This window comes from Oncorhynchus masou, chromosome 29 (assembly GCF_036934945.1).
Source record: "Oncorhynchus masou masou isolate Uvic2021 chromosome 29, UVic_Omas_1.1, whole genome shotgun sequence".
NCBI lineage: Eukaryota > Metazoa > Chordata > Actinopteri > Salmoniformes > Salmonidae > Oncorhynchus > Oncorhynchus masou.
The window spans coordinates 12,228,390-12,240,649 of record NC_088240.1 but is presented as its reverse complement, the minus strand read 5'-3'; the positions used below and the strand labels follow the sequence as shown (position 1 = coordinate 12,240,649).

The 12,260-nt window shown below is 47.3% G+C and overlaps 1 protein-coding gene across 3 annotated transcripts in view; it reads left to right on the top strand.

Moving 5' to 3' along the window:
• Window positions 1-12,260, top strand: part of LOC135518991 (DDB1- and CUL4-associated factor 6-like) — a 60,873-nt gene that overhangs the window by 30,841 nt on the left and 17,772 nt on the right. For 2 of the 3 annotated variants that reach the window (XM_064944012.1, XM_064944013.1), the window contains exons 8-10: window positions 1,947-2,040; window positions 8,173-8,295; window positions 8,506-8,829. In XM_064944012.1, coding sequence (XP_064800084.1) covers window positions 1,947-2,040; window positions 8,173-8,295; window positions 8,506-8,829 — 541 coding nt within the window. Of the gene's footprint in view, window positions 1-1,946; window positions 2,041-8,172; window positions 8,296-8,505; window positions 8,830-10,660; window positions 10,829-12,260 lie in introns of all 3 variants that reach the window. The other variant, XM_064944011.1, reaches the window with a different exon arrangement.

Sequence of the window (12,260 nt, the reverse complement as noted above, 5' to 3'; positions counted from 1 at the left end):
CAGTGTTTTTTTTCCATACACTCTCTGTATTAAAAATATTAATGGTCCATTACATGAGTTATTGTGGGATTTAATCACGGTACCATGTTTGTTGTCCATATGGGACTTTGCTGGGAGCAGAAACAAACACATGGCTCGACAGACATACTGCAGGTCTCTAATGTAAGCTACTCCTGCACTCTCAAGCCAAGGGGATGTTGATTGTAAACAGACAGAGCTGGCTTTGTGTGGAGCAGCTCTCACAACTAAAGTGCTCTCAGGGCATCTCCTGTTAATGTGTTGTGTGGTGGAAGTGCTCTCAGGGCATCTCCTGTCAATGTGTTGTGTGGTGGAAGTGCTCTCAGGGCATCTCCTGTTAATGTGTTGTGTGGTGGAAGTGCTCTCAGGGCATCTCCTGTCAATGTGTTGTGTGGTGGAAGTGCACTCCGTGCATCTCCTGTTAATGTGTTGTGTGGTGGAAGTGCTCTCAGGGCATCTCCTGTTAATGTGTTGTGTGGTGGAAGTGCTCTCAGGGCATCTCCTGTTAATGTGTTGTGTGGTGGAAGTGCTCTCAGGGCATCTCCTGTTAATGTGTTGTGTGGTGGAAGTGCACTCCGTGCATCTCCTGTTAATGTGTTGTGTGGTGGAAGTGCTCTCAGGGCATCTCCTGTCAATGTGTTGTGTGGTGGAAGTGCTCTCAGGGCATCTCCTGTCAATGTGTTGTGTGGTGGAAGTGCTCTCAGGGCATCTCCTGTCAATGTGTTGTGTGGTGGAAGTGCTCTCAGGGCATCTCCTGTCAATGTGTTGTGTGGTGGAAGTGCTCTCAGGGCATCTCCTGTCAATGTGTTGTGTGGTGGAAGTGCTCTCAGGGCATCTCCTGTCAATGTGTTGTGTGGTGGAAGTGCTCTCAGGGCATCTCCTGTTAATGTGTTGTGTGGTGGAAGTGCTCTCAGGGCATCTCCTGTCAATGTGTTGTGTGGTGGAAGTGCTCTCAGGGCATCTCCTGTCAATGTGTTGTGTGGTGGAAGTGCTCTCAGGGCATCTCCTGTTAATGTGTTGTGTGGTGGCTCGTGGTGCACTGAGGTGACCCTGAGAGGTCAGGGGGAGGAGAGAGGAAGAGGAGGAGGAAGAAAGTTTGAGCGGGATAATTCAATTTAGTGGAGAGAAGGGGGTGGGGGGACACTAAATGCCAGCAGAGTAGAAGGTGTGGGAGTGTGTAAGAAATGTGCTGGATCACGGTCGAATAGTGTGTTCAGCTGTGTCTGGTTTCACCCAGCTCTGCTCCCACATACCTTTCCAAATACAGTGCCTGGTGCAAGCAATATTCCGCCAACCACCCCACCAAAATAGACCAGGACGGAGACTGTAGGGCCTGCCAAGGAGTTTGCCTTTCCTCTTTCTCTCTCTCTTCTGGGCCCTCCATCGCTCTCACCCCGTTCTCTTCCTCCTTTACCCATCATCTTGTTACTCCTGCGACCCTACATGAGCTTTCTCCTCCCTTCAGCCCTCTCACCATCTCACCTTTCTTGTTCTCTCCCTCTCCTTAGCTGCCCCGTCTCTATCTCTCTATGCAGTTGTCATTCTCTATCTCTGGTCTCAGTGGAAGTTGTTCTCATTCTCTTCCATGTTCTAAATCTCTCTCTCTCCACTGAAGCTAGCTGTCCCCCTCTCGTTCTGTGCCCAGGGGAGGAGCAGAGGCACCTGTGTTGGGTGACCAGTTCCCTGGCTCTAAGCCTGTTGTCCTGTGTGTTGGAGACGGCCAGAGGAAAGTGTGTAGTGCAGAGGGAGAGGTGTGTGTGTGTACTAAATAGGACAGTAACAGGGACTGTAGTGCAGAGAGCGGAGTGTGTGTGTGTGTGTGGGGGGGGTACTAAATAGGACAGGGACTGAGCCATGTTTTGCATGCTATTTTTAACTCTGCTTAGACTTGACAGCATGTTTTTTATGTTTTGTGTGTGTGTCCACAGCTGCGACAACCCCCAGTGAAGCGTCTTCGTTTACGAGGTGACTGGTCTGACACCGGTCCACGAGCTCGTCCTGAGAGCGAGAGAGAGCGGGACGGTAAGAGTCCACAGAATCTTACACACACACACACACACACACACATTTTCTCTCTTATTCCCTTTCTTCTCTATTGCCTCCTGTCTCTCTCCCTCTCCTTCCAAATTTCAATTCCATTAGGCTCTATTGGTAAAGAAAAACAAAAATACCTCTCTCACGCTTTCTCTCTCACACTCACGCTTTGTCTTATTCACACACACCTATGTATCATATCAAATTGATTTATATAGCCCTTCTTACATCAGCTGATATCTCAAAGTTCTGTACAGAAACTCAGCCTAAAACCCCAAACAGCAAGCAATGCAGGTGTAGAAGCACAGTGGCTAGGAAAAACTCCCTAGAAAGGCCAAAACCTTGGAAGAAACCTTTTTTTAATCTATTTTATTTTTTACCTTTATTTAACTAGGCAAGTCAGTTAAGAATTAAGAACAAATTCTTATTTTAAATGATGGCCTAGGAACAGCTATGAGGGGTGGTCAATCCTCTTCTGGCTGTGCCGGGTGGAGATTATAACAGAACACGGCCAAGATGTTCAAATATTCATAAATGACCAGCATGGTCAAATAATAATAATCACAGTAGTTGTCAAGGGTGCAACAGGTCAGCACCTCAGGAGTAAATGTCAGTTGGCTTTTCATAGCCGATCATTGAGAGTATCTCTACCTCTCCTGCTGTCTCTAGAGAGTTGAAAACAGCAGGTCTGGGACAGGTAGCACGTCCGGTGAACAGTTCAGGATTCCATAGCCGCAGGCAGAACAGTTGAAACTGGAGCACAGCACGGCCAGGTGGACTGGGGACAGCAAGGAGTCATCATGCCAGGTAGTCCTGAGGCATGGTCCTAGGTCTCAGGTCCTCCAAGAGAGAGAAAGAGAGAATTAGAGAGAGCATACTTAAATTCACACAGGACACCTGATAAGACAGGAGAAATACTCCAGATATAACAGACTGACCCTAGCCCCCCGACATAAACTACTGCAGCATAAGTACTGGAGGCTGAGACCGAAGGGGTCAGGAGACACTGTGGCCCCATCCGATGATACCCCCGGACAGGGCCAAACAGGCAGAAAATAACCCCACCCACTTTGCCAAAGCACAGCCCCCACACCACTAGAGGGATATCTTCAACCACCAACTTACCATCCTGAGACCAGGCCAAGTATAGCCCACAAAGATCTCTACCACGGCACAACCCAAAGGGGGTGCCAACCCAGACAGGAAGACCACGTCAGTGACTCAACCCACTCAAGTGACTCACCCCTCCTAGGGAAAGCAAGAAAGAGCAGTGACTCAGCCCCTGTAATAGGGTTAGAGGCAGAGAATCCCATTAGAGAGAAGTGAACTGGCCAGACAGAGACAGCAAGGGCGGTTCGTTGCTCCAGTGCCTTTCCGTTCACCTTCACACTCCTGGGCCAGACTACACTCAATCATATGACCCACTGAAGAGATGAGTCTTCAATAAAGACTTAAAGGTTGAGACCGAGTCTGAGTCTCTCACATAGGTAGGCAGACCATTGCATAAATTGGAGCTCTATAGGAGAAAGCCCTGCCTCCAGCTGTTTGCTTAGAAATTCTAGAGACAATTAGGAGGCCTGCATCTTGTGACCGTAGCGTACATTTACCAGGTCATTTACCACCTTCACAAGTGCAGTCTTAGTGCTATGATGGAGTCTAAAACCAGACTGAAGCATTTTGTATACATTGTTTGTCTTCAGGAAGGCAGTGAGTTGCTGCGCAACAGCTTTTTCATTTTTTTTTGAGTGGAATGGGAGATTCGATATAGGCCAATAGTTTTTTATATTTTCTGGGTCAAGTTTTGGCTTTTTCAAGAGAGGCTTTTATTACTGCTAGTTTTAGTGAGTTTGATACACATCCGATGGATACAGAGCCATTTATTATGTTCAACATAGGAGGGCCAAGCACAGGAAGCAGCTCTTTCAGCAGTTTAGTTGGAATAGGGTCCAGTATGCAGCTTGAAGGTTTAGAGGCCATGATTATTTTCATCATTGGGTCAAGAGATACAGTACTAAAACACTTGAGTGTCTCCCTTGATCCTAGGTCCTGGCAGAGTTGTGCAAACTCAGGACAACTGAGCTTTGGAGGAATATGTAGATTTAAAGAGGAGTCCGTAATTTGCTTTCTAATGATCATGATCTTTTCCTCAAAGAAGTTGATGAATTTATTACTGCTGAAGTGAAAGCCAGCCTCTCTTGGGGAATGGTACTTTTTAGTTAGCTTTGCGACAGTATCAAAAATTCATTTTGGATTGTTCTTATTTTCCTCAATTAAGTTAGAAAAGTTGGATCGAGCAGCAGTGAGGGCTCTTCGATACTGCACTGTACTGTCTTTCCAAGCTAGTAGGAAGACTTCCAGTTTGGTGTGGCGCCATTTCCGTTCCAATTTTCTGGAAGCGTCCTTCAGAGCTCGGGTATTTTCTGTATACCAGTGAGCTAGTTTCTTATGACAAATGTTTTTAGTTTTTAGGGGTGTGACTGCATCTCGGGTATTGCGCAAGGTTAAATTGAGTTAGGTGGTTAACTGATTTTTGTCCTCTGACGTCCTTGGGTAGACAGAGGGAGTCTGGAAGGGCATCATGGAATCTTTGAGTTGTCTGAGAATTTATAGCACGATTTTTGATGATCCTTGGTTGGGGTCTGAGCAAATTATTTGTTGCAATAGTCCAGGATTATGAGGAAAAACATTAAGATCCACAACATTTATTCCATGGGACAAAACTAGGTCCAGAGTATGACTGTGGCAGTGAGTAGGTTCCAGAGACATGTTGGAAAAAACCCACTGTCGATGATGCTCTGAAAGCCTTTTCCATGTGAATATTAAAGTCACCAAAAATTTGAATATCTGCTATGACTATAAGGTCTGATAGAAATTCAGGGAACTCAGTGAGGAATGCTGTATATGGCCCAGGAGGCCTGTAAACAGTAGCTATAAAAAGTGATCGAGTAGGCTGCATAGATTTCACGAATAGAAGTCTTTTTTTGTAAATTGAAATTTTCTATCGTAAATGTTAGCAACACCTCCATCCCGCCTTTGTGGGATGCGCGGGGGATGTGGTAACGAGGAGGTGAGGCCTCATTTAACACAGTAAATTCATCAGGCTTAAGCCATGTTTCAGTCAGGCCAATCACATCAAGATTATGATCAGTGATTTAGATAATTGACTATAACTGCCTTGGAAGTGAGGGATCTAACATATACACACACACCCGGATAACTCTCTACATCTTCTCCATCTCCTCCAGCTCAAATCTCTCCCACAGAGACCACTGCCACTGCCTCTCATTGCTAACAGGGCCTATCTCTGTCCATGGGGATCTCGTTAGCTTTAGCTCCCACTGATGCACAGCTTATACCGGGCCCAGTTGAGACTATGATGAAGCTGCCTCTTGCTATCACAGACCTTTATCGATGTTAGGGTATTGTAGAATAAGGAGAAGGGAACTTTTTCCCCACCAGGTCAGCAGTTATAACGTCTGGATGATGCAGTGGATTGGTAGTCCGCTGTTGACTATTGAGGGACTTATATGGCAAGCAATACCCTGATATCATTAACTCATTCTGGCCCAGGCAGCACTGTTCATACAATCAGGGGTGTGACACAAAGATTCTCTAGACCGGGAGTCTCCAACATTTTTCTAGCATGAGGGCTACTTTAAAAGAATGAACAGCTGCGAGCGACTTAAGCATATTCTTCTCTTCTTCTCTCCCCTGCAACTCTTCCCGGGCTCCTTAGTGTACAAGAGAAAGTAGTGTAGGTTTCTGTCAATATACCTGGTAAAATAATGGTTATTGAACTACTAAGGGGGTTCCTTAACTATTTTTTTGTCTTCCAAATTGTTACAATTTTTTTCTCTTTATTTTTTTTGGTTTTAGATTTATTTTGCTTTTCACACTCAAAATTACAATTGTTCATAGAAAAACAATGAAATTGGATGTTCTGAGTCCATGTCAAGGCATAAAATGGAGAATGGAAACGCTTTAGGAAGTCAATCTAAGCAAAGAGATGTAGTCAATCCACTAATACTAAACATGTGCATTTAACATAAAAACATCTCTATATTTAGTATTTTGATTGCCGATAAGGTTTATTTGAGCTATGGGGACACCATTTTAAATGACCATAGTAACGACTGACGCCAGTGTGGCACTGGCCAGAATCATCTAATTGTCTGTGGTATTGACTTTGCTTCTAATACTCCATGTATGTACGTGAAGTGTGACTCGAAGAGCGTGTTAGGTGCGGACAACGAAGATGGCAACAAAAAGTAGTAATTCAAACATGAACTGTATAGCGCCAGGCTGTATGACTTGGCTCCCAAAAAAGGTCCCTCGGTAAACTACCGTCGGCTTCCCAAGGACAACACAACTTTTGAAGAAGTGGCTCCATGTCCGGAAGAGGAATGATGTCCCAGCTCGAGCTAGCAGGACCTGCAGACAGCACTTCGGAGGCAGACTTCTCAACGAAGGGCACTTTTGATGCGGCAACCGGGAGTTTCTGAATGGAAAGGAGTCATAAGCCGATGTTGAAGCCCTCTGCTTGCACCTCCATTTGAAATTGAGGGTTCTGGTGTAGGGGTTTCCGGCCGTCCATCACCAACATCGGCGACTATGGAGTCAAGCAAAAGCGACTGAACGGAGGAGGCAATGGAGCCAGGGGTAACGTTAACCAGGCATGTCTGTTGTTGACGAGGCTAGCGTTAGACGTCACTGGACAACTTTGTTGCAACTCTAGTTGATGATAACTAGCTAACGTTAATTGCGTCTCAAGTGTTTTGTGTAACACCCTCACGGCAAATAACATTTGCAAGCAACTAACGTTAAACTGCAACTAAAATTAGAACACAGTTTATCAGTGTACCGCTGTTATTAGATAACGTTAGTTACTGTAGCTAGCTTCCACCTCAGATAGTCAAGTACTGTAATACATTTTGTTGACAGATTTGTTTTTGTAATGTTTTTTTAGCTCCACCTCATTTAGCTAGACTGAAGTTGACATAGCTAATGTTTGCTGAAAAATAAATAAATGTCCCTGTATTTGCTGTGTGTGTGTTGACAATATACAAGACAGGTAGCTAGCAAATGGCTACCCAGACTATTTGCAAATGTTTTCATCCTGGAGGAAATGCAGGAGGCAGAGGAGGTACATGCAAATTCTAGTTTATGCAGTGATTCTTGAATTATAACTATAGCCTAATTGTTTTCTACCAACAGCTTTCTACCTTATTTGTTTTCTAACAACAGGAAAGAACAGTTAGTACAGCATACAAACCTCACCCCTGGGTGCCAGTGTTCCTGTGCTGTGGTGGAGAACAGGTCTTCGGGGCCCAGCTAAATTGCGCTCACGATCATCAGTATACAACCGAGTCCTGCCCCTAAATGCCACAGATGGAGCTGATGGAGAGTGAGATCAGTGAAGACCATAACGTTGTATGGACCTGAGAGCTCAGGATCACAGTGCGAGCCGAGATATACTATTGATCACTTTGGGGGAGCGGGCTGGTGTTCCAAAAATGGAGAAGGAGCAGGCCACTCAAAAGCGAATTCAAAGATACAACCATCCGTAAAGGGAATCTGAGTGGAATTGTTTTTCCACTGATTTTTAATAAAATAAAATAAAAACAATTTCATTGGATGTGGACCTTGTCCCGGTCCTGCTGTTTCGACTCTCTCAACCTATAAATGCTTAGCTATGAAAAGCCAACTGACATTTACTCTGAGTTGTTGAACTGCTGCACCCTCTATAACCACTGTGGTAATTATTTTGATGTTTTTAAAGGGGCTTTTGTAAATATATTTGATTGTTTGCTGGATGTCTGAGTGTTTGGTTATTTTTATAGTATCTGTAACATATTTGGGTGTGTGTTTTAATCTGCATCTTAACTTCTTAAAGTGGCAATCAGCAGTAGAAACAAAGTCTCCCTGCTTCTCTTTCGGTAAAAGCTGAGGGATGGGGCTGGAGAAATGTTTCCACTCTCAAAAGCAGAATTATTTCTGTTAACCAACATGATTAGCTGGCTAAACACAGAGTGATGGAAATAATTAGCAGAATGTTGTGCTGAGAAATGCCAGCCAGTCGTGTAATTCATGCTAACTCAGTCTCTGACCCCCCCCCCCCAGGAGAGCAGAGTCCCAACGTGTCGCTGATGCAGAGAATGTCGGACATGTTGTCCCGCTGGTTTGAGGAGGCCAGCGAGGCCCAGGGCAGCCGGGGGACCACGCGCCCTCAGACACGCCCTACAGGTGAGACACTGGGACAGGGTTGTGGTTGGCCCGTTGCCACAGATCTATGATTAAGACCTTATTTATTTATTTGGGCTGCTATTTCTGGAGCCGAGTTTGCACCAGTGTTTTGTTTATGAAAGGCAAAAAATACAATTCAAAACAACAGATTAGAACTTTATAAAAAGACTTCAGAAAAGAAAATAAACATATTTCCTGCATCTCCTCCAGGCACTCTTCCTCGCATAGAGGGCCCCCCCACCATCCCAACACTCCCTACCATACCCCCCCCACAAGCTGCCAGAGCCCTAGAGGGCTCTGTGGAAGTGGAGGCCTCCGCCGTCAACCCTGTACCTGTACCCATCTCCAAGTCCACCTCCTCCTCAGGGTCATCGTCAACGGTTACAGCACATCCTCCATCAACCTCCTCATCCATGGAAAGCTCGGTGCTTCTCTCATGCGCCCTCACCTCCTCCCCAGATTCAGAGCAGAGGAGTCAGGCAGACACTGCGGTGGGTGTGGGCGTGGAGGTCACAGCCGAGGCCACACTGTCTGGTAAGGGTCACGTAGAGAGAACACACACATACGCTGAGGACTGAAATCAAAACCGATATTTTATCTCTCCAGTCCACTAAGATGCCATTTTTCCCATAAGAGGGCCGAGTAATTGTCATCGTATTTGATTTGAGGAGAGCCCACAGGTGATTCACAGTTAGAGTTCTGAAGGGAGTGTTTAAACGTTTACCAGTAAACTACCAGAATGTTCAAGTATAAATGACCAAAGTTAGATTAGATTGTCAAAGATATTCTGTTAATTACCTAAATTCCTGACGATTCCTCTGGATTTTGTAAATTACCGGTTGCTCAGACTGTGCGCAGACTATGGGAGTGTGTGTGGAAGCTGTACCACTCAAGCAGCTGCCTTACCCTCTCCTTCTACTGTTTCCTTTATTTTCCTTTATTGCCTCTCCTCCTCATCCTCCTTGTCTCTCTCGTCTATCCACCTCTCTGTCCCTGTCGTCTCTCTGTCCCTGTCGTCTCCGTCTCTCTGTCGTCTCTCTGTAAATGTCCCTGTCGTCTCTGTCCCTCTCGTCTATCCACCTCTGTCCCTGTCGTCTCTCTGTCCCTGTCGTCTCCCTGTCTCTCTGTCCCTGTCGTCTCTGTCGTCTCTCTGTAAATGTCCCTCCACCCCTCTGTCCCTCTCGTCCCTCCACCCCTCTGTCCCTCTCGTCCCTCCACCCCTCTGTCCCTCTCGTCCCTCCACCCCTCTGTCCCTCTCGTCCCTCCACCCCTCTGTCCCTCTCGTCCCTCCACCCCTCTGTCCCTCTCGTCCCTCCACCCCTCTGTCCCTCTCGTCCCTCCACCCCGCTGTCCCTCTGTCCCTCCACCCCTTCGTCCCTCTCGTCCCTCTGTCCCTCTCGTCCCTCCACCCCTCTGTCCCTCCACCCTCTGTCCCTCTCGTCCCTCCACCCTCTGTCCCTCTCGTCCCTCCACCCCTCCGTCCCTCCACCCCTCCGTCCCTCCACCCCTCCGTCCCTCCACCCCTCCGTCCCTCTCGTCCCTCTGTCCCTCTCGTCCCTCCACCCCTCTGTCCCTCCACCCCTCTGTCCCTCGTCCCTCTGTCCCCCTCTGTCCCTCTCGTCCCTCCACCCCTCTGTCCCTCTCGTCCCTCTGTCCCTCTCCGTCCCTCTGTCCCTCTCGTCCCTCCACCCCTCTGTCCCTCTCGTCCCTCTCGTCCCTCCACCCCTCTGTCCCTCTCGTCCCTCTGTCCCTCTCCGTCCCTCTGTCCCTCCGCCCCTCTGTCCCTCTCGTCTCTCCACCCCTCTGTCCCTCTCGTCCCTCTGTCCCTCTGTCCCTCTGTCCCTCTGTCCCTCTCGTCCCTCTGTCCCTCTCGTCCCTCTGTCCCTCTCGTCCCTCTGTCCCTCTCGTCTCTCCACCCCTCTGTCCCTCTCGTCCCTCTGTCCCTCGTCCCTCTGTCCCTCCGTCCCTCCACCCCTCTCGTCCTCTCGACCCTCTCGTCCCTCTGTCCCTCCGTCCCTCTCGTCCCTCTCGTCCCTCCGTCCCTCTCGTCCCTCTCGTCCCTCTCGTCCCTCTCGTCCCTCTGTCCCTCTCGTCCCTCTCGTCCCTCTGTCCCTCTCGTCCCTCTGTCCCTCTCGTCCCTCTGTCCCTCTCGTCCCTCTCGTCCCTCTGTCCCTCTCGTCCCTCTGTCCCTCTCGTCCCTCTGTCCCTCTCGTCCCTCTGTCCCTCTCGTCCCTCCGCCCCTCTCGTCCCTCCGCCCCTCTCGTCCCTCCGCCCCTCTCGTCCCTCCACCCCTCTCGTCTCTACACCCCTCTGTCCCTCTCGTCCCTCCACCCCTCTGTCCCTCTCGTCTATCTACCTCTGTCAGAGTACGGCCCTCATCAGCTGCCAGTAAGTTTAGTGTGTAGGCGCTTGCAGCGGCTGCTCCTGTTGGCCGACCCCCCAGGACAGAGTCAATCCTCTTCCTCCACCGCAGGCACTGAGAGCCAATCACAGGGGGCTGTTGCTGCTGCCACCAAGATGCCCCCCCCTACAGGTTGCAGTCACTACCCCATTGCTGACTACAAATGATCTATAACTGGGCTAATAACTCACTAACTAGCAAAGGATATGTACAAATGTGCACACGTGTTTACATGCAGCTCTTGCTTTGATCTCAAAACAAGGGCATTTACTCACAACCGCTCATGCTGTAAAAGCAGTCCAGTTCAAAGTGAATGGCACAGATCCATATATGGCAATTGTCTATTTGCATATTGGCCTACTGCAGCTCTGATTGGCTATGGCGCACCGGTTTGTGTAGAGTACTGGCTGAATCGTGCGTGTCAATGTAATAGAATCATACTTCGATTCGTTCTGCATTGGGGCGGCAGGGTAGCCTAGTGGTTAGAGCGTTGGACTAGTAACCGAAAGGTTGCAAGTTCAAACCCCCGAGCTGACAAGGTACAAATCTGTCGTTCTGCCCCTGAACAGGCAGTTAACCCACTGTTCCTAGGCCGTCATTGAAAATAAGAATTTGTTCTTAACTGACTTGCCTAGTAAAATAAAGGTAAAATTTAAAAAATAAAAAAAATACAACAAAATATCTTGCATACTAAGTCTTGCATAGTTAGTTTTGTTTCGGTATGTTGCATTGAAAATTACTAATATTGCATTGATTCGATCACAATCCCCACAGTAAAGGAAAATGTTGATAGTGTTCTGTTGAAGGAATTTAATTCCTCTGTTTTAATTCCCAATCAAAATTAAACACTGTCAATTCATAAGAATTTGTATGACCCTTACTTTATAAGAATAGACAGAGCCCCGGTCTTAAAAGTCAAGTAACAGCCTTTAATCAAGAGAGTACTGAGTTCATACACATTTTACCACAGGTTATAAACTGAAAATGACGTCAGCGTTTTCTAAATATTCTGTCTCTTCTTGACACTGGTAGAAAGGCCCTATAGTTCTCAAGCCTTCCCTCCTCGCCTATAGCCAAGGCCAGTCAGTGTAGATAAGCATTCTAGACAGTCTGGAGATAGTTCATTCATTTGTACCAAGGAACAGACCGTCATTGTTCTAAACTCTTGACTACATTATATTCAATACTGGGAGCAAGAGAGAAAATTCATACATGTACAGTAACATAATAGCATTCGGATTAGTCAGTCCTGATTGAAATGTATACATAATTAGTCATCATTGATAAAAATTCCCTTAACATGTTCACTCAACTTTCTAGAGTTTACCCTGTTAAGTTCTTCTCTGCGCCAGCTGATATTTCTTCTGCGTGGCAGTCATGGGGAAGCTGCGCTCCCACTCATCCACGCAGCTTAGAGGGGACATTGCTCCTGTCCCCACACCATACTCTCTTTTACCTCTTCTACCCAACAAAGCACTGCCTCTAGCCAAATTCCATATGCCCCTCAGACTTTTAAAATGTACTACAAGCTCCACTCTATTGAGCTACCGTCACTCCCATATCA